The 23,395-nt window shown below is 43.5% G+C and overlaps 1 protein-coding gene across 4 annotated transcripts; it reads left to right on the top strand.

Annotated features, from left to right (window-relative positions):
* Nucleotides 1-1,068: 1,068 nt before the first annotated feature.
* Nucleotides 1,069-23,029, top strand: LRP11 (LDL receptor related protein 11). Of its 4 annotated transcripts, none has more exons than XM_065057462.1 (8): nt 1,069-1,707; nt 6,705-6,871; nt 10,700-10,841; nt 12,918-13,043; nt 13,797-14,009; nt 19,710-19,811; nt 20,089-20,256; nt 20,382-23,029. In XM_065057462.1, the coding sequence occupies exons 1-7, from the start codon at nt 1,197-1,199 to the stop codon at nt 20,241-20,243; spliced, it is 1,416 nt and encodes a 471-aa protein (XP_064913534.1). In that variant the 5' UTR covers nt 1,069-1,196; the 3' UTR covers nt 20,244-20,256; nt 20,382-23,029. The 4 variants fall into 4 exon arrangements, with proteins under 4 accessions (XP_064913534.1, XP_064913535.1, XP_064913533.1 ...); XM_065057463.1 differs by having other exon boundaries at nt 22,380-23,029; XM_065057461.1 differs by having other exon boundaries at nt 1,071-1,707; nt 20,089-23,029.
* Nucleotides 23,030-23,395: the final 366 nt, after the last annotated feature.

The raw sequence follows: 23,395 nt of genomic DNA on the forward strand, positions 1-23,395 counted from the left end.
TTGTGGGTCCCTTCCAACTCAGGACATTCTATGATTTTATGACTCTGTGGTTTCTGCAAAAAGCCACCTGCCTCTCCAGAGGTGCCATGACCACCACTGACATCCAGGAGCCACCTTTCTGGTAGAACTGGGTACACCGAGGGTGGTGGCATGAGCAACCCTCTATGCCCTGTAAATGGGGTCCTGCTAATCAACACTGACTGCCTGCTGATCCAGAACTGGGAGCTCATGCTCAAGCAGAGGAGTCCCAAGACTTTCATGCCTGTGAGGAAGTCACGACCTGGTGCATTTGCTCCCTCTGCCATCACAGTGATGGTATGTTTTACTTATGGGACGCATTCTGGCAGAACAGGTAGTATCAGCAGGTACAGTGGCAGAGCAGTAGCAAACCAGTGTCACTGCTGGCAAATCAGCACTTCACAGTCAGTACCTCTGCTATGACTGAGCACCTCTCAAAAAAATTCCTAAAAAATAAAATCATGGCGTTTTAGCCTTATTTTCAAAGTAAATGAAGATTATATCATTTTTCTGGCTGGCTGGCTGCCCCCTTTTCCTATAACCTTTGAATGCATTGACTGTTTTCATCTAAATTTGATAAGAAATTGAAAGTCTCAAAAAAATATAATTTCTAGAAATTTAGAGAACCAACAGACCACATAGACAGAGAAAAGCAATCTTCACAAGCTGCGCTGCTGATGGGCAACTTGCTTCAAAGAATCACTGAACTATAGTCCTGTGATTTGAGGGAGAAGGAAGAAGAATCACAATCTGAACCTAAGTTGCATGTGCGTATCCTGGGCAACACCTAAAGACCCATGATGGCCGAATATGAAACCAGATTTGTCTTAGAAGCAATTCTGAGATATGCTAGGAACATGGCCTAAACTAACACAAAAAACAGGAAGGGCAGTCGAAATACGCCGCCATAACGATAAGGAGCGAGGGCCGCCCCCTGCCCACCGTTGCCAGGGGGCCCAGGGCCGGGCGGGGCGGCCCGCGGGAGGGGCGGAGCCAAAGAGGGGCGGGGCCAGAGCGGTCCCGCCTAGCGGAGCTGTTCAGGGCGGCGGGTGCTGAGCGCCTCGTGCAGCCGGGCGGGGCTGCGCCTCCCCGCGCCGCGCTCGCGGGTGCCGGCGGGGGGAGCCGCTCCCGCCGCTCCCGCCTGCGCGCCGCCGCCGCCGCCGCCGCCGCCTGGGGCCATGGCGGCGCTGGTGCTGGTGCTGCTGGCGGCACTGGGCGGGCGGGCCGTGCTGCCAGGCGGGCAGTGCGCGGCGCCGCTGGCCGACCTGCGCTCGCAGATCTCGGGCGTGGAGTCGCTGCTGGAGGAGTTTCGCCGGCAGCTGCAGCAGGAGGAGCCGGGACTGCCGGCGGCGGACGGCGGCGGGGAGCGGTGCGGCGGCAGCACCAGCTTCTCCGCCAGGCCCGACTCCATCATCCGCACCAAGGACTCCATCGCGGCCGGCGCCACCTTCCTGCGGGCCCCCGGCGCCGTGGCGGGCTGGCGGCAGTGCCTGGACGCCTGCTGCGCCGAGCCGCGCTGCACGCTGGCCGTGGTGCAGGAGCCCGCCCGGCCGCGGGGGCCGGCGGCGGCGGAGCTGGGCTGCTACCTCTTCAACTGCACGCACCGCGGCCGCCCCGTCTGCCGCTTCGCCCCGCACCGCGGCTACAGCACCTACAGCCGCCGGCCCGCCGGCCTCGCCCCGCCGCCGGGTAAGGGCCGCCGCGGGCGTCGGGGCGCGGGGCCCGGCCCAAGATGGCTTCGCGCGGGGAGGACGGGCCGCGTCGTGCCCGGGGAGCGGCGGCCCCACAGCGGGAGGGAAATGGCGGCAGCGGGTCCCGGCGCGGGGGCGGGCAGGGCCGGCGGCCGGGTCCGCTCGCAGCGCGCCGCTGCCATCTGCTGCGCCTTGGGGAGCTGCCGAGGAGGGGAACCGTCCCTGCGCCGGAAACCGGCGCCCCTGTCCTGAGGGGCGGACGAGGAGCGCCGGGCCTTGCAGAGGGACCCCCTGAGCCGGGAGAGGCGGCCCAGCCGTGCCCGGGGGTGCGGGGACTGCGGGTTTGGGAAAACCCGTCCCAGACCCCTCTGCAGAAACCCTGTGCGCGGCCGCGCCAGCAGGGCTGTATCTGCCAGCCGGCCGTGGGGTGAGCATGTCCACGGGCCCCACACCCCCGCGGGCACCACAGCGGCCCCGGCTGCACGGATCAGGTTCCTCAGGGAACTGCGAGCCCTGGAAAGTGTGAACCGGTGGTGACAGCGACGCTGGGACTGGTGCAGTGGCTTGAGAGCAGGCACATACCCTTCTTCTTGGTGATGAGGTCCAAATGTCATCACCTAAACGAGTTTCGCGTTCACTTAATTTAGAATTTTTCCTGCTTGAGAACTTGAGAGTTAGACTGAAGAAGAGAAGGATACTTCACTGGTAGTCCAGAAGCAGCATGGAGTCTCCATGTAACTACCTCTGGAGTCTGGGCCACATCAAAAGCACCAGTTTGTTCAGCTCTGAAGCGTGAGAGCAAGCAGCTGTAGATGAAAACAAATCTTGATTTCTAAATTTGGAGTCTGTTTCCTAGTGTCTGATCCAAGGAACTTACACTTGCCCACCTCCTGTTGTGGAACGGTTGCATCTTAATTCACTTTGTCTTAATTCCATTACCTTCTGTTGGCAATACTTTCTTAAGTGTCCTCTTCTTCATCTTCTTCAGAGATATATCTCAAATTGACGTAGTCACTGCATGCAACATGAAGAAAACCTAGTGGTGGTGTAAATGAAAGCAATGTGTCCAGGTGGCACCTGCTACTACTGCTTGATCATCCAGTCCTGTGTGTTTTACGAGAATGCCAATGGGAATCCCCTGGAGAGAAACAGGAACAGGGGCTCAGTTTTTACAGGAGTTACAGTGCTGAAATATTTTTTGTAAAATGCATAGGCAGGTAAACTAGAGAGCTATAGGGAGGAACTTGTGGCAGTAAAAATGATCCTATGATACCAGAAAAACCTGTGGTATCATTTTGACATTTTCAATAGGAGAAGTATTAGATCCACAGTAATTCTGGGTAATTAAGTTTTATAACCCTGTATGCACTTGCAAAGGCCTAAGACTAGGTTTTGCATCTAAGTCACAGAGAATTAGGCTTCTTTGAAAACCTTTGAAAGTATCTTTCATAAATTTGAGCTGCCTTAATACTGTTAAAACCTGACACTAATGTAGTAATGTATGGCATGTTACAAATAATCATGTTGTTCAAATGATTACCTATTAGGAATCTTGAATTTCTTGAATTCCTTGCATTCTTCGATTTTGGAATTATTGAACGGCTTGCCTTTTTGGCAGCTTTTATCAGCACTTGCCTTGCAAGGCAATTTCAGTTCCTAATCTGCAAATTGCTCTGTGTTCTGTTGGGTTTATTTAAAAGTCTGTGTGCTATCAGAAACGGGATTATGACTTCCTAATGCAATTACAGTGGAGCTGAACCAGAGTCACAAAGGAGAATGAACTTTTATTCAAACATCTGTCAGCCATGACATAGACCAGGGGAGAGAAAAGTAAGACTGAATTGTTTTGCTGTCTGATATTATGTTACCACTGCAGTCTGGACAACAGTGCATCATCACACAACAGTTAAGTTACATCTCTTTTCACTTATGTCACCCCATGACTGAATTTAGGAAATTTAAGAAAGAGCTATTCAAGATTTTCTTTCATGGGGGGATCACATTTTACCTGTTCTTTTTTTCTTTTCTTTTCTTTTTTTTTTGTTTTTTTCTTTAGAGTACTGTGGTGTTAAATCTTCCACTGTTTTCAATAATCCCAAGACAACATTTATGCATAAACATGGTGTCGTCATAATTCAAAAATATTTCTAAGCATTACTATACAGTGATGTCTGGGGTGTTGTGGTTTCATTTATGTTAAGGATCTTAAGTAAACCAAAACCAATAGCTTATTTAATTCCAGGAGCAATTAATGACAGGGTTGTATTCTTCAGATCGAGCATATCTCTGTGTACTTCCAGGACAATCAGTGGTTGGATGAATTTTTGAGACTGAACATTTCAGTGTAAATCTGAGTGCTTCGCTTTAAACCCCATTTGTTCTGGTTTGGCCGTGGATTTACTTTGCACTTGCAGGCAATTAGTGTTGAGTTAACAATGCAACGCTGTATGCCAGTATTGAAAGAAGAGGCAATTGATTTTGCCTTTTTTGGGCAAATTTTTAATTTTTTGATGCAGAAAGAGGACTTGAGTGACTCACCAGAAATGTCTGACACCACTACTCAGTAGTGGTGAGCAATGAGAGGGTTCAACATGAAGGTAAACTACCATCAATGACATTCAGGGATCAGCAGTGAAAGAACCTTTTATAACAAAGCCTTCATTCAGAAAACTAGCTGGCAGCTTCATTATTGGCAGTCAGTCTGTATAAAGGATGGAGAAAGCAGAATAAATTAAGCCTGTTGTGTTCCACCTCTAAGAAAAAAGTGATGCTCATAAAGTTGCAGCCCCTCTTCTAGAAAGTAGCCAGCTCCTGCATCTCAGAGCATTGCTCTGTGGTATCAGCTTCATATTGCTTTTTTATGTTCAGCCTAAATAAAAGTTAGAAAAAGAAGTTGAAATATGCTTTCTGAGCCTGATTTTTCTGCTAACTTGGCTGTCAGTCCTTTGCTCCTGTGAGGGGCGGCTGTAAGTGGCTCCTGAGTATGCCTCCTTGCTTTTTTAAAAAACATGTATTCCCTAGATTTGGAGGTGTTTCGCTCACTAAAGATAATGTATTCAATTGCTTAAAATTTCACTGTGGAAAAAGTCTTCGACTCAATAGGCAGTCTCCTCCCATTCCAGATGTCTTTCTCAGGCCAGTTTTTTCTTTACTAGAGCAAAAGACAGGCTGATTTGCAATTTATCTTTCTGAAGATCTTTTGGTTCTGGTGGATTAGAAGCACAAGCATGGTGCCCCTATCCTTTGGGACCAGAGGCCTGAGTGTGATCACAAACTCATCTTTAGCAAAGAGCTGGCATGAATTTCTGTGACCTGCCTCTGCATGAAATGGTCCTGCCATTGCAACTCAGGCTGCTGGAGTATAAAATCAGAATACCCTTATTTAAGCCCTTATTGAGGGCCCAGGGGAAATGGGGCTTTGCTCTGCATCTGCAGGACATTGATTTAGTGATGTAAGCCAAACAGATGACATGAAAACTCTCTCCTGGGTACAAGTGGAAGAATGAACTGTGCTGTTTCAGACCCAGGTCAGTCTCTTTTGACAGTGATCGGTAAAGTAAATTATCATGTGAAGACTTCACATAATTCATATATACCAAATAAAAGATGCCCTGCCACCATAATGATGGTGTTTATTAACAATGTGTATGGTTTTTGCACCTAAGTGATGCTTTTTAAACATAGTTGGTTTTGAGAACCAAGTGTGTACAAATCAGGCAAAGCTTCTTGTGTCAGGTGGATGAGCAAGAATTGTTTCATATTTTCTATTATTAGAGCCAGTTTTTGGTTATTTGTAAGTTTTCCTAACTTAAGGCATTTGCCTTGAAATTTACTATGCCTGGCCTATTTCTGAGAAAAACAAGAAAGAAATGGTTTGGTGATTTGTCCAACTGTTCTGATGAGCTCCGTACCTTTGAGCAAGTTCTTGAAACTGGAGAGGAGGACGTGCAATGGAGAAAACCTACCCTGATGAGGAAGCACCTTTTCTTTACTTGCACAGCTCTGCCTTGTGTTCAGTAGATGCTTTTCTGAGCTTGACATTAATATCCTTCACAGGGTATTGCACCTGTGCAGGCTCAAGAGCAGAAAGCACCCTGGCACTTCAGGGTGCCGGGAACATCCCATGCCCAGAGAAGAAGTTAAACTCGGGCAGGGAACTTTGGAAAGGTCCGATCTTGTGTCTGAAGTTGTCAAATGCTGACTTGGGGAGCCAGATTTTACCCATCTCTCTTCCCTGCACTGCCTGAAGGTTGCAGAGCAAAGGATTTAAGCCGCTTCTCTCAGGCCATGTCACTGAATGCACCATGGGTTTTGTTAGTGTAGCCTGAAAAACTTGTGGCCAGATTGGCAAAGGTACTTAGTACTCACAATTTTATAAAAAGGGATTGTGTTTGAATATAGCAAAATGCTACAAATCCTAGATAGTCTGAAAATCAAGCTTTGAATGTCTTAAATTAGACACTTAAAATCAGCAGTCATTTCTGATTATTTTCAATCATTATATTATTGTGCAGTGCTTCACCAGGATGCCAGCTCATGTTAAATATTTCACTCCTGTAATGATGTATTATAAAAAGAGACTTAAAAGACTATGAAGTTATGCAGAGGCCTATAAAAGGTGTGCAGTAACTGCCATCTGAATATGTATGCAATTCATATTTAAATCCATTTTCCTTATTTCAGATTAAAAAAACACACTGCTGCTAACAATTCTGTTGTATTAGAGAAACATCCATGTACATAGAGACATTTTCTATGCCATGTATTTCTAATGTAGCTGTTACTTGCTGAAGAAGTCACTCAATATGGAACAGGTAACTAAAATTTAAGTAGGTACTACTTTGAGTAACAAAATGTGCATAGATGAACATGTCCTGTCTTTCAGGAAGGTGCACAGCGCTGAAACAATGCCTTAACCAAGAAAGAATATGTTTTATATAAATAAACACTCAGCTTCCCCTGATAAATAACTAAGTTTCTCTTTTTTTTTTGGAGAAGAAGAAGAATTCGACAAACTTCCACAGTGCAAGGCAGGACAAGATATTGTGCTGCAGTCACCTGTGGACTGGGTGCTTTTGGATGGCCGAGAAAGCTCAGATGACCACGGCATCGTGCAGTACGAGTGGACGCTGCTGCAAGGTGACTCGGCGGTGGAAATGAAGGTACACATGCAGCCTTGCAATTAGCCGGTCACTCGCAGATTCTCGTGTTCATGAGAGCACAGTTTTAAATACAGAGCTAAGAATATTAAATGTATTCAAATGGATGCAGCTACCAGGTGCCAAAATTAGGATGACTGTACAACCTGAGCATTTATTTCATAGAACCGTAGAGCAGCCCAGGTTGGAAGGGGTCTCGAAAGATCATTTGGCCCAACCTTTTGTGTGTCAGGGGGCCTAGGTGAGATTATCTAGTGCCCTGTCCAGTTGCATTTTGAAAACCTCTGGTGATGAGGAACATACCGTGTCACTGGGGAGGTTGTTCCAGCGATTATTTCTAGTGTTTTATACAGTTAATCTGTATCCCAGGTGGCATGAGACAGCCAGTAGCAAACACATAGACACAAATACTCTACTGTATTTCAGCTCTGCTCTCTTTTGCCGTTCTTTGTGCTCATGGCACTTGGTTTTTGGCTTCTGTGATCCAGGTTAAAGACACCTTAGTAGTTCTGCTAAAAACAATAAGATATTTTCACCAACAGTCTTCTGTCAATGCTTATGGAGAAGCTGCAAAGAAATTTGTGATGTAGAGCTTATGAGATATTTTCATATACTCTTTTATTTAATCTGTACAATTTCTGTGAATCTGTGCAACTTGGTTTCAACTAACTGTCAAGAGAGGGATTCTCCATCTTACCATTCATTGTGAATGCTCTGGAAACAGCAGGAAAGGAATGAAAAATGTCTCAAACCCATAGAATCTACTCACAGTCTGTTCATAGCCCACAATATTCAGGGCCCAGCAGGGACTCCACCTAAAGCAGGAGGGACAGGTAGAGGGGAGAATGGGTGGACCACAGACCTTGGTGTTGCTGAGATGCTGTTGATGGATAGGAAGAGCTTAAACAGGAGAGGATGAGCAGCGGGAACAGTGCAAAACCCAAGACGCCATGTGTGCCGGTGCCACCATGAGCAATACCTGACAGTTGCTGCTTGTGTCTGCTGAGCCCAGTAACATCAAAGACAAGACGGACAAACTACCAGGTATCAGTGAACTTACTCGAGGTTTGTAATGATGGAGCAAACCAGAGTTTTGCCTAACACAAAGAGTTAGCCAAGTGGATTAAAACCTAAAATTGTCATCCATGTAAAACTCAACGGAGCAATTGGTTATTCCTTTGTCTCCTGGAGGGCAGTGTAGGTAACATGTAGGTAATTGAAAATCACAATACCATGGCTAGGAAACATGCTACTGGATGAACCCTAAGAAGACAGTTGGGTTTGTCTGGTGAATAGTTACTGAAATTTGTCCACAAGTAGTTTTTTATAACCATACTCTGCAGAAAACACAGCAGGGGCATTCAAAAGTATTAGTTAAGCCAGTGCTACGTACTTTTGCAAATTTTATCTTCTGCCGCAAGATCCACATCTGTGGAAGGGTCAGCCTGTTCTGAGTTACTTGAGGCTGTATTGCAGTTTTAAACTATGTCAAAGACCACTGTCATTGTATCTTCATTTATTATTTTGTTGACTTGAAAATTAAAAAGTCAAAAGGCTTTCATAAGGAGTGCAAACAGTATAATACATAGAAAATGCTTGAATGAAGCTTTAAGAGTAGTTGCTAGATATTATCTGGATAAAACAAACATTTTATTATCAAGAGTTTTTAACTTAACTCTTTGCAGCATTATTTTCAGTAAATAGATGAGATATCATTTGAATTTGTCTGTGATGTAGTAATATAGAGTAACAGAAAATCAGAAGTTAATTTAAAATTTTAAAGTTTGTGTTTTTACTTTTACTCAGTCACTCGGTAAAACAGAGACCAGTCTTATTTATTTAAATTTGCAAAATTAACATGAATCTTGGTGGTTTCTTCATATTTGATAAATGAAAACAATCTTGACACAGGTTTATCTTTAGATAGCTACTTTTCCATTGTGTTCAAATGGGCAGGGTTTTCTTCCACAGATATGTTCTCTGATGATTATCCATGATCATGTAATTTTTGAAGTTGAATTAATAATTGTGATTATTCGTACAATCATCGTTTGCTATCTCTAGTCATTTAGTTACTATCCTGAAGTTACTGGACTTCATGTCATCTATTCTTAGAAAACTTATCTATGAATCCATAGCTACAAGGGAGAATGGGGCTGTGTTTAAATAAGATAAAAGGCAGCTGTTGCACTGCACTTACGTACCGAAGAATAAATAGAATGTGCAGGAGGGGGAAGATCTGCTATAAAGAGATCTTATTGTATCGTAGAAGGAAGCCAGTGGAAATTTCTTTCCAATTGTGACTGACTATTTCTTCTTGGATAATTTGCTTCTTGGATTGCTACCCACATGCTGTAGCTGCGCAGCTCTGTGACACCTGTGGGAAATTCTGGGGCTTTTAAAATGCAGATTATCTGGAAATTTACTGTCTAGTTTGAGCCAAAGTTTGTAAGAAAGCAGGTACAGTTGGGCATTCTCCAAGTCAGGACAGAGACAAAAGGGAAAGCACCGATGTCTCCAGGAGGAGTGGCTCCATTCAGAGGTCAGAGGTGTTTCTTTGGGTCTGCACTGAGAGTTGGACCCCACAGCTCATGAGTTTTAAATACCGTATTTTCTCATGTTGAACAGCAGCAGGTGGTTTTTACAGCATTATTTATTTCTCTAATTCAATAAAGAATAAAATTCTAAGGTGTCTAATACTCCATCAGGAGGTGATCAACAGCAAGATCAGGTAACTGAATGCCTTTTGATAAATAGAAAAGGAAAGAAATTTCAGTTAGGAAATTCACTTACCAGATGAGAAAAATGAATTTATCAGTACATCCTGCTATGAAGCTAGGTCTGCGGCTCTATTGTTATACCTATCGAAAATTCCTGTTCTCTTTCAGGCATGAAAACCAAATATAAATATGCAAAACTAAAGGCCTTTATGAATTTTTGTTTTAATATTAAAGATAGTCACAGAGGCTTTTCATGTACCTTTCAGTTATTTATCAAGATAACCCTGTATGCTTCGTTTGTAAAAACACACTACGTATCAAATACACCTGTAAAGCTTCTTTTTAGTTGCTGAAGTATGTGTAAGTGAATTCTCAGACAGCTGGAGTTATTTGTGACTAGGATGTCACAAGGCTAGAAAAAATTCAGCATTTGATACAAATACCATAGTCATTTCATATAAACTTATTTCTAAATGGCCACTGTACTAGCAATACCAGTTTGGAACCTGTTTTAGATTTGCTATTTTTTAATTATCTAATCCAATTTAAATTACAGTTCAGAGCAAGGCATGAAAATTCAGTGTGGGGCATAGAAAAATTCAGTGTGGCAATTTATAGAAGTTGCAAGTGACTACATTAAATGTCATACTGGACAGAGGTGAGCAGTCTTATTAATAAAGCAAGGCTATCAGTCACCTTTTCATACACCAATGAGTAGCAAAAGTAACTTCTGTGAATATATGTATATTGTCTAAAGACTAAATCAATAGAGGACATAAAGTTTTACTGCCTAGCCTCTAAAATTACATTTCTAACTACTGTAAAATTGAGTTGAATTTATGGTTCCATTTATTCTCCAGATCCACAGCTCCAGGTAACGGAGTGTACCAGGAAAAACAGTACATAAATGTCAAGCATGTTTATTTTTACAAACGGATGCAAACAAAAAAAGAACAAAATGTTGCAGCTTGATACACATGCTTGATTGGGCTGGCTAGACTGAAGGAAGTATTCAACCTGTGTGAAAAGTGTTGTACAGAAGTTAGCTCCCTATTCCTAGAAGTTTATGGGTGGATCCTTTATTTTTTTTTCACTGTGTTTCTTTAATCAGGTACCGCAGCCAGGAACACTGAAACTCTCTCACATCCAGGAAGGCAGGTATATTTTCCAGCTAACTGTGACAGACACCGCAGGCCAGCAGAGCTCTGACAACGTGTCCGTGACCGTTCTGCCCATGGTTCATTCTGCAGTAGGTGAGACAATGACCAGAGCTATTACCTGAGTGACACCTGGGGTGTGATTTTCAGAGCAAGGGTCAGAAATCTTATTCTCCATTTTTAGTGTATTATTTTGCCCTTATTCATGACATAATGACATCTCTTTCAGTTTTGATTTGCTGTTTCAAATGGATAAAGTGTCACATGTTTGTTAGAGCAATACTTTCAAGCATTTAAACGTTCAGCCTTGTATTTCTAATAAGCATGCAGGGTTGGAAAAATTAAATACTGCCACATGTGTCAGGCACATTATAACAGTTCATTGTGTAGCCAGACAGTGCATGGAACGTGACAAGGCTTGTGCTATAGGGAAGGCCTGGTTAAAAGCGTTTGACACTAGGCGTGACACACAAACTAATAATAATACTGACCTGCATCTGTAGTATAAAAGATGGGATTGTTTCTTTTTCATGCATTTCAGCTTTTTTTGTGTAATGGTTGTTATCAAATCCCTGTGTTACTGGGGAAACTGAAACTGGAATTGACCCATCATTTTAAAACTCTGAGCTCAAGGAACACATAAAAAGCATAAAACATAGAAAGTAAGTTAGATTTCAGTGGCTGTCAATTCTGCACTCTTTAATGTAATAATTTCTAATTATATTGTGACTAGCAAGTTGGTAAAAGAGATCTGCTGCTCTGGCACAAAGTAAAAGTTAAACTAGCATCACGACTATGTTCAGCTGAACCAGTGAAAAAAAAAGCTTTGCTCCAGTGCAATATCTCTACACAAGAGCGTGGTCCCAGTGGCAATAAATTGGTATTACAAGAAAACAGTTATGAGTCTGTTTAATGATGCCTGTATTCCAATAATGGATGATAGAGCTGTATTCATTAACATTTAGTTTGGCTAAAGCAGCCAGAGAGGTTTTCTGATTTATTTATTTGTTGCTGTGAGCATCTGTAGTACCTTTTGGGTGGAGCATGTAGAGGACTTGCTGCCTTTGTTCTTCTAACACCCCAAGTCCTTTTACAATGCAAATGCTACTGCAGTATTTAAACCAGCCCAAGGTGCCTTCCTGCATGCAAGACCAGTGCTATTACTGCTGAAATTTGGGAGGTGCATTTTCTAAGTATGATTTTAGGCATTTTAAATAGGTGCCTGTGTTCCTGACAGACTTTCCTTGACATTGTGCAGCTTTTCCAGTGCATAGCAGGGTAACAACCAAAGGCTGTGACTTCCTTATGCAAATCAATTTGCTGTTAGAACATTAACCAGACACTGAATTTGATAGTGCTTTACAAAGCAATGAACTACACCGCTGTTGGAAAGACAAAAGCATGGATGTAAACACTTGATAATTACAAGGTCAGAATGGGTTTCAGGAAAGCTTTGAGTATGCAAAATTATATGTCCAGGCACACTCTCAATTTCCAGGGGAATCTAAATATTAAAGCAGACAGCAATCAGTTCTTTCTGATTGAGGTCACCTATGAGACGTTGTGCTTAGCCCTGTTCTGGCATGTGCAGTATTGGATTTACATTGCTCATGTAAATAAATGACAAGCGTTCTTTTGGGATTTTAATTAGGTTGCAGAAAACATGCCATAAAAGATCCCATGTAGTCCATATATGTGTATGTAAAATAACATCTTGTCAGAAATACAGAATGGGTATGTAGTAGGAATTATGTATCGGAGAAATGCAGTTATAGCCATGGAGATTTCATGTATCTATTTTCAGGACTGTCCTGGGTCTTTCAAGTCTGGGAAGATCTCCTTTCAGCTTAGGCCAGGAGAGTTTAAAGTGCTGTAGGGGTACTGCACAAGATTTTAGGTGCAACAGCCTCCAGGTTGAGTATTCCTGTAGTAAAGAGATTGCCAGGATAGTGATGAGGGTTCCAGGAACAGCTATTAGCTATATTAGTTCCTGTGTCTATGTAGCATCAGATAGCTGAGCCAGGCATTCTTCAACAACTTTCTGCCTTGTTCCTGGTCCTTCTTGACACAGCGTGGTTTTGCTTTTTCCTTGGTGCTGCACATTTTCGTCATTGACTCAGTATTTACTGCTTGGATTTCTCTCTTGGTAATTTTGGAACCGTTTCTCAACAGCCTGTGTCGGGGTTTGCTCTCGCTACCAGTTTATCTGCGATGACGGCTGCTGCATTGACATCACCTTTGCTTGCGATGGCGTGAGACAGTGCCCTGATGGGTCGGATGAAACTTTCTGCCAGAACTGTAAGTACAGTGTAGATTGTGAAAATAACCACAGACTGAACAACTAAGGGGAAATGATGCCACTTCTGTGGCCTCTCTCGCCATGAGCAGCTTGAGCCCACCATAGAGACTTTGATTGGAAATAGCAGATGAGAAGGTTTAATTCCATATACAGCAAATGCTCAGGAATTAAATCCCTTTTCTTCACAGCGTATCAAAACTGTTAAAGGTGCCCAAATGACAGATTTTGTGTTAGAGTTTTCAATATTTAAAAGATCTGTTTGTTACTTGCGTGATGGTTCTGGAAACAAGGACCCTGGTCTTTGTCTGAAAGAGTGTCTCAGAGATGTGCTTCGAAGTGCAGTAATGCACCTTGAAAGAATCTGAAACACTGGAAACATGAACATGTATGGGAACCAGTTGATTCACTGTTGCTCTGTTCACTTTCATTAGTCATCCCCAATATGTGCCCATGCTCAGCTAAGTGAACACAGATCAGTAGCTGATGAATTGGCACGATGGCTGACCACTCTGTCATTGATATTTCAGTTGCTGGATTTCACTTTAGGGTTCACATGTATCTTCTTGCTTAAGAACTAACAGCAAGCAATTGCTAATTTGCTGTGTATCTGGAACTCACATTTCATTATGTGTCCGGAACTGATGAACTTGTTTAGCCTGCCTCAAGGCCCATATCACAGGGTCTTCCATCAGAACACTCCCATTCCCTTCAATTCTATGTGAAAATGATGATTTTTGTTTCCGTTAACACAGTCAGCCCAGGCCGGAAGACGGTGACGCACGCGGCCCTCGGTGCTGCCCAGCAAAGGACCGTAGGACGGACAGAAAACATGGATGAAAACTCCTCTGCAGAAAACACCCAGAAAGCCACTGCCAGAAATCAACCACTTCTTTCAGTGGATGCAGACATGTCTAACCAATCGCTTTCTCAGGGACCAAAGAAACAAATCAGTGGATTTGTGCCAGGTAAGAATTGAAACGAACCGGTTTCAATAAATCTTTCTCAAGGAAGGAAATGTCTTGCACCTTAAATGTAATTGTCTTTTGGTGCCTGGCTAAGAGTAAAAATTTGCAAATGTACAAAATGCAAAAGAAGCTTGTAATAATGAATTTACAACTATGTATTGCTTTATAAAGTCAAGTTTGGTTCTTACCAGGTGCAACAAGAAAGGTAAAATGTAGAAGTGCTAGGAAAATATACAGTCCTAAGGAACAAAACATGTAGTGAAATAAATACAGATTCTGCCACAGGTTCAGCTGTGTAAGCTGATGTATAAGGCTCTTTAAATCTGTAGGGGGTACATTCAGAAGAACATAACAAAGTCTTGTACAGCTTGGGTGAGAGCAATTGCATCTCTCTTGGTGCTAATCAATGACTCTTTTTTTCCTTTCCCTGGAAGTAATAGCTTGATTATTATGGGCACTCTTTTTCCTGAATTGTGTCTCCAGGGCAGGAGAAACCTTTTATCGCTATGGAGAAGTCTTTGACTCACAACAGGCTTGCAGCCACTGTGCAGAATAGTACTGGGGACCTGGGGTTGCTTGTTACCAGTGTGTAGTGATGTTACAGGCAGAGTCACCAGCCCTTGCCTTGGTAAAACTCCAGAAGCTGCAGTGAAACTGTTATGTCTTTTAAGGTTCTTGCTGTTTTATTAAAATGATCTGAAATGGAAACTGAATGAAAGCAAAACTGCATGCACAGAACCTAAAATGAGTACAAGACCTTCCACTTTTATTTCTTCAGAGTTCAGACTGATTCTTGCTGCCCAAGATGCAGCCAATTATAAACAGCTTTATTTTCTCGTTACAACAGAGGAGTGCTCAGTGCCCTCTGCTGCTGACTCTTGTAAAGGGCACTTCTCTGGCTGGCACTTTGATGTTTCTTCAGATGCTTGTATTTCATCTGTGAAGACCCCAAAGGGAGTAATGACTTAAAATTTTGAAGTCTGCCCCCAAACTTTCTCATTCGCGTAGTCCTGAGTGACATCTGATACGTGGCCACCCAAGCCAAACATCAGCTTGCCAAAGGGCATTGTAGGCTCCAGAGTAAAGTCAGCTGCTAAGCACGTCTCAAGAACTACTTGACTTGTGCATCCACAAGTAAAACCAGAATGGAGGTAACCAACCTTGGCAGTCTGTAATCGAAGGTTATAATTGGAAGAGCATGGCACTTTTGTATAGTTTTCTGTGTTTACCCATTGCACAGTGACCTATTTGCACTGGTTTTGCTCTCAAGGTATATATAAAACTAAAAAAATGCAATGAGGCTTCAGTGATTAGTGTACTACCAGAAGGTGTTGTAATCTTTTTAAACAGGCAGGATTTCCAGCTGGCCATGTCTGGTTTTAATTCTTGTGGTTTTAATATTGCTCTTTTGATAAGGCTCAATCAGAACTTAATTTCAGCTAAATTATAATTAAGGACTTCCTTGTAGAAGGACCCCATTCTTACTGATCCAAGCAGCAAACAGCCTAGTGAGTTTTTAAACCACTTATGGATCAGTTTGGAAAAGGGTGCATGTAATGGGGTATGAAGAGGTGCTAGGTGCCTGAGTCCGAAGGGCAGCTGCCAAAACCTGCCTTGTGTTGCTGTCTTCTCGTGCAGACACTTAAACTCCATAGAAGTCACATGCTGTACACTGACGATTCCCGAAGGTCCAGAGAGGTTCAACTCCTGCCCCACTGGCAAGCACCACTGTCTTTATGGAGTTGAGGAGACAGGTGTCTACCCTGAAATTCCACCCAGATCCATTAATTAGATTTCTCTCCATCACTGCCATCTCAAGGGGATTACAGGCCAAATCTAAAAATTAGGTGCTACAAAAATGGGAGACACAGAAACACGGGAGCAGCTCAATGAACGCTACTTGAAAAAGTGTTCAGGAGGGCAATAATTGCTAGATGCATTTTTGAGGAGAGGTGAGCAGCACTGAACAGAACTCATGCCAGCAGCCTCAAAAGTTCACCATTTCCACTGGCAGAATCCTGTTCTGGGATGGACCTGCCGCAGTGTGCTTCCGACTCACCCTGTAAAAGTCTTTGCTGGACCAAGACAAGAACGTTGCTTGTTGTCCTAGAGTTGACTTTGCAAGAGTCCAGGCTCCTTGTATACTATTATCAATAAATTTCAAAACCAAGATTTAATTATTTCAACGTCAACATGGTGAAAATCTATCTACTTAAGATATATATTAAGGGATATGGCCTTACAGCAGCAGCACAGGCTCCAGCATTTCACTTGAGAATGCTCCGTTTGGTGCTACATTTGTTTTGTTTCTTAGTTGGCATTTGCAGATCATAATGGAAATACAAGCCAGGAAGGAAAACATGATATTCTTAGATACAGCGCCAGCAAGGCAGAGCATGATAAGGTGTTAATTTTAAGGGTAATTTACTTACCAGAGACAGCATGTGGCATATTCTAGGTGGCTGCTAGATATGATGCTTGATTCAGGAGCTTTTAGCTGACTTTTTAAAAACAGAAGTTTTTCACAAGAAGTTGCAGGAGTGGAGAGTTGCTTTGTTTTCTTTTTTACTTTTTTTTTGTACAGTGGTCATTACAGTACCAATAAAAACAGGTCCCATCTGCTACTTACTTCCCCATAAGAAGCTTTCATCTCTGAGAGCCCAGTAAAGGTGTCCAATAAAGGGACCTCCTTGTCAAGGACAGCCGTATTTATCCTTTCTCTATTTTAAAAGGAGCTGGGCTAAGCTGTAACGTTTTGGGCTATGAGATAGTTCCTCACAGCAGGAGTATGAGCTTTACGACTGTGAGAATAATACCAGGGTAAATTTGTCCCAGAATCCATTTTTTCCAATAGTTTCTCCATTCCAAATTTTCCTTAACCTGTTTTCTTTACTCAGTAGCCTCTCATGTTTAGCTCTGACTTGGTACAAGCATTTTAAGGATTTATGCTTGAGTATGCAAATGTAAAAATATGGAAATCCAAGGTAAGGACTGTTCAAAACTTGTACCTGACCTAGCAGCGGATCTATTCACAGTAAAGAGGAAAAAAAAATTAAAACCCCAGAAGTCATTGTTGACAATGGGTGCATCTTGCTCTGCACCCCTGCCTTTACAGTGGGATTCCTCTACAGCAGGGTGACTTCAGGGGAACACCATGTCCAAGGTAGAGATAACCTCCTCGGGCACTCAGGGCATGGGGTCTTCAGCAACAGACTCATGGTTTACTTTTGCCCAAGCTGGGAGGCCAAACATTTTCTTCCGTAGTTGAGAGCAGATGCAGGAAGAGGTGTCTGATGTCAGTAAAGGAGTCCTTTCCCTTTGCAGACATATCTCCAGAGTGAAGTAACCCAAACTGCAGCTCCTCCAAAGGCCAGCACAGCATTTCTGTATGGCTGTCCCCAGAGTGCACCAGTGTCCCTTTCCAAGGAGGCTCTCAAGCACAGCTGCATGTTCTTGCACTGCTGCATGTGTAAATTAATATAGAAAATAGTTGCAGTGCAAATGAATATAGCAAATAAATATAAATAGCAAATAAATATAGCAGTGTAAATGAATATAGCAAATAGTTGCACACTGGAGTGAGCACTGGGATGGCTTCTAAGCAGCCAGTCTAGCAACCACAGTCATGCAGATGGGTTGAATTTGCAAGCAGACTGAAGATTTGCGCTCCCCAGCACAGCCAACTCAAGTGTATAAATCACCGTAACAGCTTTGCATTCCCCTGGCACAGGGTCCCTGCCTCTCCCCAGGCTGCCCGCAGCAGCTGCTGTGCAGTGCTGTCCAGGGCTGGGATTACAATGTTTGACTGAGTGCCCAAGCCTTAGTCATGTTTTTGCTGTGGAGGCATCAACAGCAGTAGCTATAGCCTAGATCTCTAATTTAGGGTAACTGGAAAGGGCTATAAATTGCAATTTCCTAGTCATGGACGAGAAAATGAAAAGAAAGTGAAAACAAAACAAAACACACGTAATGTGCTTTATGTCAGGCTCCTAAAGCTGTTTGGGGAAATCTCTGTTTTGTAGTTGATAACAGGTAAGATGTTGAGCCCCTCCAGTCCTGTAAAAACAGCCACAAGTCTTAACAAAAACCTACAAGCTTTATTCAAAGGATTCTGTTATTCTTCTACCCTTCCAAAATTTTCCTGCTAAACTTCTCTCCATATTCAGATACATTTGCCAGATGTCTTTACAAGCAGTTGACTTAAATAGTCCTGTTACTCAAATAGCAGGGAACCAAATTTATAAAACAGGCATTCAGATCTAGCCTTGTCATACAGGTGAGAGCAGCTCTAAGAAGAGCCAGTGTCTTTTTGGTATTTCCAAAATAAAGACAAATATTAATTTAATTTCACTTAGGGAAGACAGAAGCAAAAAATAGGTGCTGGTATTGGTCTCAATTACATTCAGATTATTTTGTACAGCTCTGATACTGTACAGGGACCTTAGAGCCAGTACAGTTTATGCTTAGGATTTCCTTAAGTCCCTTTTACATGTCAGAACAACTTAGAGAGCCTGAATTCTAAGGCATTTTCTGACAGGTGAAGATGTTTCTGCACACCCGTAACCATAATGGCAGGGCAATAAAGCCAGTGCCTGGGAGCCTGTGCTGTGCCTTAGAGTAGGGGGGGACATTAGCACTCACCTCATGCCAGTATCGATGAAACAATTTAAGCTTTAATGAATGGTCCTGTGTCTTTACTGCTGCCACTGCATTCTGCAGCGCTTCAGAGCTGGTTGTGGTGGGTGGGAGCTGCACGTGGTGCACGTTCCAAGCTAATTAACTTAAACACTTCCTTAACACCCACCACTGTATGTAATTCCAATTCTGTTTCACGTTCATAATTTACAGATCTTGTAGCACAGTATGTTTCCATTGGCATTGTCACAATTCTGAGGGTTGACAGCAAATATATCACAGCACAGTCAAATTACCCTTCAACGTTTATCAGGAAAAAACAAACATAGTCATTAGATTTAAAAAGATAGGCTTAATTCTGATTTTTGCAAGGGTGTGTTGGTAGATGAGGGAATCCCAGCTGAGTTACTTTTTGCTCCTGTGAAGCAGAACAGCAGCTGCCTGTACTCCCAGCAGCAAACCGTGTGTTGTCTCTTCTTGTGCGGTTGCAATGCTCTGCTATGTCCCCTGTACTCCACAAAGCTGAAGTGACTCCAAGTCATCCTCTTTGAAATGCTTTCCCCGTGTATTTTTATGTCTTCCAAATACATAAGTTCTGCATCTGTATGTGTCAGGTAATGGGCAAAATTATTTTGTGTAGCCAACCTATGCATTTCCCGCTTTGCAAGTTCCGAGGGTGGTGACCAACATAACTGGAAATAGCCTTATTTTCACCTATATATAACTGCTTTAGTAATATTTTAGCTCAGATTGGTCTATACTCCATTATGGAAGTTTGTAAAAGAGAATTTATATCCATGTTTTTTTCAGTGGAAAATTATCCAGTTGGGTTTGGTTGAGATGCATTGTGGTTTGCCATACAAGATTGAATTTACATTTTAGATTTAGTTTCACTTTATTTCAAAAATTCAAGTTATACTATAGGAGTTAGAAGTTCTTTAACTGTTTTTTTTGTTTGTTTTCTAAATGTAAGCGCTTTCACATTGTTTAATTCTAGTATCTGTGGATAAGTCTTCCTGAGCCACTGAACTGCAATATTAATTTATCTTGCTTGACTTTGTGCAGATAATAGTTCCTCAGGGAAAAGAACAGATGATAAAAATGGGAATGGCATAATTGTGCCAAAGAGAGATCAGCTTGGAGGTGGTCGTCCAGTCCCAGAAACAGGTAAGATTGACCATGTGAATTTATTTGGAATTATGTTAGTTTTTCAGTCAGGTGCTGTAGATCCAGCTACTACAGTCAATAATTGAATAATGTACTTCCATATTCTGAACTGTTCCTAACTTCTACGATCATACAGTTTAGTTTCGCAGCATGAGTTGCTCCAAATATTAGCACCAAAGTAATAGACGAGCTGTATTTTTTAAGAAATATTTCAGATTTTCTCTACTGATTTCTGACTGTATTAAATAAAATGTAATTTCTCTTAACCTCGTTGTAGGTGCTGTGTTACCCTTAGCCTTAGGCTTGGCCATCACTGCTTTACTGCTGCTCATGGTTGCTTGCAGACTGCGTTTAGTGAGACAGAAGCTTAAAAAAGCTCGACCTATTACATCTGAAGAGTCCGATTACCTCATCAATGGGATGTATCTCTAGAACTTGGACTTAGGTCAGTTGTTTTCTCCCATTTCTCCTGTGTCCATGAACCTCTGCCTCTATAAAAGGACCAAAATCTTTAATTAAGTTTCAAGTGTAGAAGAAGCCTACAATATAAGGAATGTGTTCTTCCCCTAGGTGATAAAATAAAAAAGTGGGTAGATGCCTGTGCTCAGAACATACAAAGCATTCCGGCTCCAGAGACTTAACTCCAGTTAGCCCTTGTGTGGAAGACGCTGCAAGGTGGGGCTACCCCAAACTGGGTAGGGGATGCCCTTGCCCTCCCCATGGCAGTCGGGGTCCCAGCTGGGACCCAGTGTGTCGCAGGGCCTGGGCATGGGATCAGCCAGGGCCCAGCAGCCCTGGCTGAGGTGGGGAAGGGAGCTTGTGCCACCATCCCCTTCTCAGCGCTGCCACCCACCGCTGTGCGTCGCTCTGGGGACTGGGACACAGCAGGCCAACACGTTACTGTACTGCCCAGCAGAGACTGACTGATTGGTGTGCTTTCACAGAATGGTAGGGATTGGAAGGGACCTCAAAAGATCATCTAGTCCAATCCCCTTGCCGGAGCAGGAACACTTAGATGAGGTTACACAGGAATGTGTCCAGGCGGGTTTTGAATGTCTCCAGAGTAGGAGACTCCACAACCTCCCTGGGCAGCCTGTTCCAGTGTCTGCCACCCTCACTGAGAAGTTTCTTCTCAAATTTAAATGGAACCTCCTGTGTTCCAATTTATACCCATGGCCCCTTATCATTAGTTGTCACAGAGAAGAGCCTGGCTCCATCCTCATGACATTCATCCTTTACATATTTATAAATATTAATAAGCTCACCCCTCAGTCTCCTCCAAGCTAAAGAGCCCCAGCTCCCTCAGTCTTTCCTCATAAGGAAGTTGCTCCACTCCCTTGATCATCTTTGTTGCCCTGCGCTGGACTCTCTCCAGCGGTTCCCTGTCCTTCTTGAACTGAGGGGCCCAGAACTGGACACAATATTCCAGGTGTGGTCTCACCAGGGCAGAGTAGAGGGGAAGGAGAACCTCTCTTGGTCAACTAACCACCCCCCTTCTAATACACCCCAGGATGCCACTGGCCTTCCTGGCCACAAGTGCATCCTGCTGGCTCATGGTCATCCTGCTGTCCACCAGGACCCCCAGGTCCCTTTCCCCTACGCTGCTCTCTAATAGGTCATTCCCCAACTTACACTGGAACCTGGGGTTGTTCCTGCCCAGATGCCAGACTCTACACTTGCCCTTGTGATATTTCATTAATTTTTTTCCCCGCCCAACTCTCCAGCCTGTCCAGATCTCGCTGGATGGTAGCACAGCCTTCTGGCGTGTCAGCCACCCCTCCCAGCTTAGTGTCATCAGCAAACTTGCTGATAGTACACTCTATTCCCTCATCCAAATCACTGATGAATATATTGAATAATACCAGCCCCAGTACTGACCCCTGAGGCACTGCACTAGATACAGGCCTCCAACTAGACTCTGCCCCATTGACCACAACTCTCTGGCCTCTTCCCTTCAGCCAGCTCGCAGTCCACCTCAATACCTGATCATCCTGACTGCACTTCCTCAGTTTAGCTGCAAGGATGCTGTGAGAGACTGTGTCAAATGCCTTACTGAAATAAAGGTAGATCACATCCACTCCTTTGCCATCATCTATCCACCTCGTTATGTCCTCATAAAAGTCAATGAGGCTGGTCAGGCACGACTTCCCCTTGGTGAAGCCATACTGACTGTCTCTAATGACCCTCTTATCCTTGATATGCCTTGAGATGGCACCAAGGATAAGTTGTTCCATCAGTTCCCCAGGGATGGAGGTGAGGCTGACTGGTCTGTAGTTACCCAGGTCCTCCTTCTTGCCCTTTTTGAAGACTGGAGTGACATTTGCTTTCCTCCAGTCCTCAGGCACCTCTCCCATTTCCCAGGACTTGGCAAAGATGATGGAGACCTCAGCCAGCTCCCTCAGCACCCGCGGGTGCATCTCATCTGGACGCATTCCACCTGATACACTGGGAGTATTTTCGTTAAGGAATTTGTCTGCTTTGTTAATTGAAAGCAATCACTAACTAAGCACCAGCTTTTGTAATGAAATTTGGGATTTGAGGAATAAAGTATTTTTTTTTCATTTGTAGTTTAACCCTCTGTGCAGCTAACAGAGAGTCACGCTTACTAACTGCTAAAATGAAAAAAATCAAGTCCTCAGCGGATGAGTTTGGACTTACCAGTGCTCGACAGCAGTCGTGTGCAATCCCAGAGCTGTCCCTCCTCAGAGCTCAGGGCTTGTTCAGCCTGTTCCATGCCCAGCTCGACACCCTCCAGGCTGTGCGAGAGCAGCACACAGCAGCTTTTACCTGGGATGCTGGAGTGTAGGATTCCTGCTGGTTATCCCGCAGCTCCCTGCAAAGCTTGAAAGCTTCGGCAACCTGCCCCCACCCCAGCAAAATTCTCATAGAATTAGAGCAAGTAATTGATATGTGTGAGTGAACTTCAGATGTGTTAACAGTAAAATGTGTACAGTACATGTTATATATACCTATATATATATATATATATACAGACACCGTGCTGTCTATCTTGTTTGACTGTCCAAGGATGTCACATTCATCACGGGTCCCAATAAAAACAGAGGCAGATGAGGCATGCATCTTTTTGTACGTCGTCTTTTGTACTTCGGTAACTTCAAATCAGCGAGAATATCGCCATGGTATACAAATAGCTCTTCAAGTTGCTCGGTCTTAATTACTTTATGTAAAATAGCTCTAATAAACCTATTTTATTCTTATGTTTCTTGCATTGCCTTTATTTTCAGCTACCGGCTAAAGTTTGGGCTATGAGAAGGTCGCGTGAGAGCAGGCAGAAGCATGTTTCTCCTCTCTATGAAACAGCACTCAAAGAAGCTGGAACATATATGGTGGGGGAAGATGTTGAGACATTTTGTTGTAGGAAGATTGAGAAGAACAGGGCGTCTCCCTCCGTGACCTGTCTCTTCAGCAGTACTTGAGCTGAGCAGGACAGCAGTGGCTGTGTCACCTGCTCAGGGGATCCAGCCACCAGTGCTGCTTGCACAGAGCCCTCCTGCCACATTAGGCAAAGCCTGGTTGTTTGTACTTCAGCATTACAGTGAGTCCAGGAGACCTTCTGCTGATGC

Source organism: Columba livia, chromosome 3 (assembly GCF_036013475.1).
Source record: "Columba livia isolate bColLiv1 breed racing homer chromosome 3, bColLiv1.pat.W.v2, whole genome shotgun sequence".
In the NCBI taxonomy this organism is placed as follows: Eukaryota; Metazoa; Chordata; class Aves; order Columbiformes; family Columbidae; genus Columba; species Columba livia.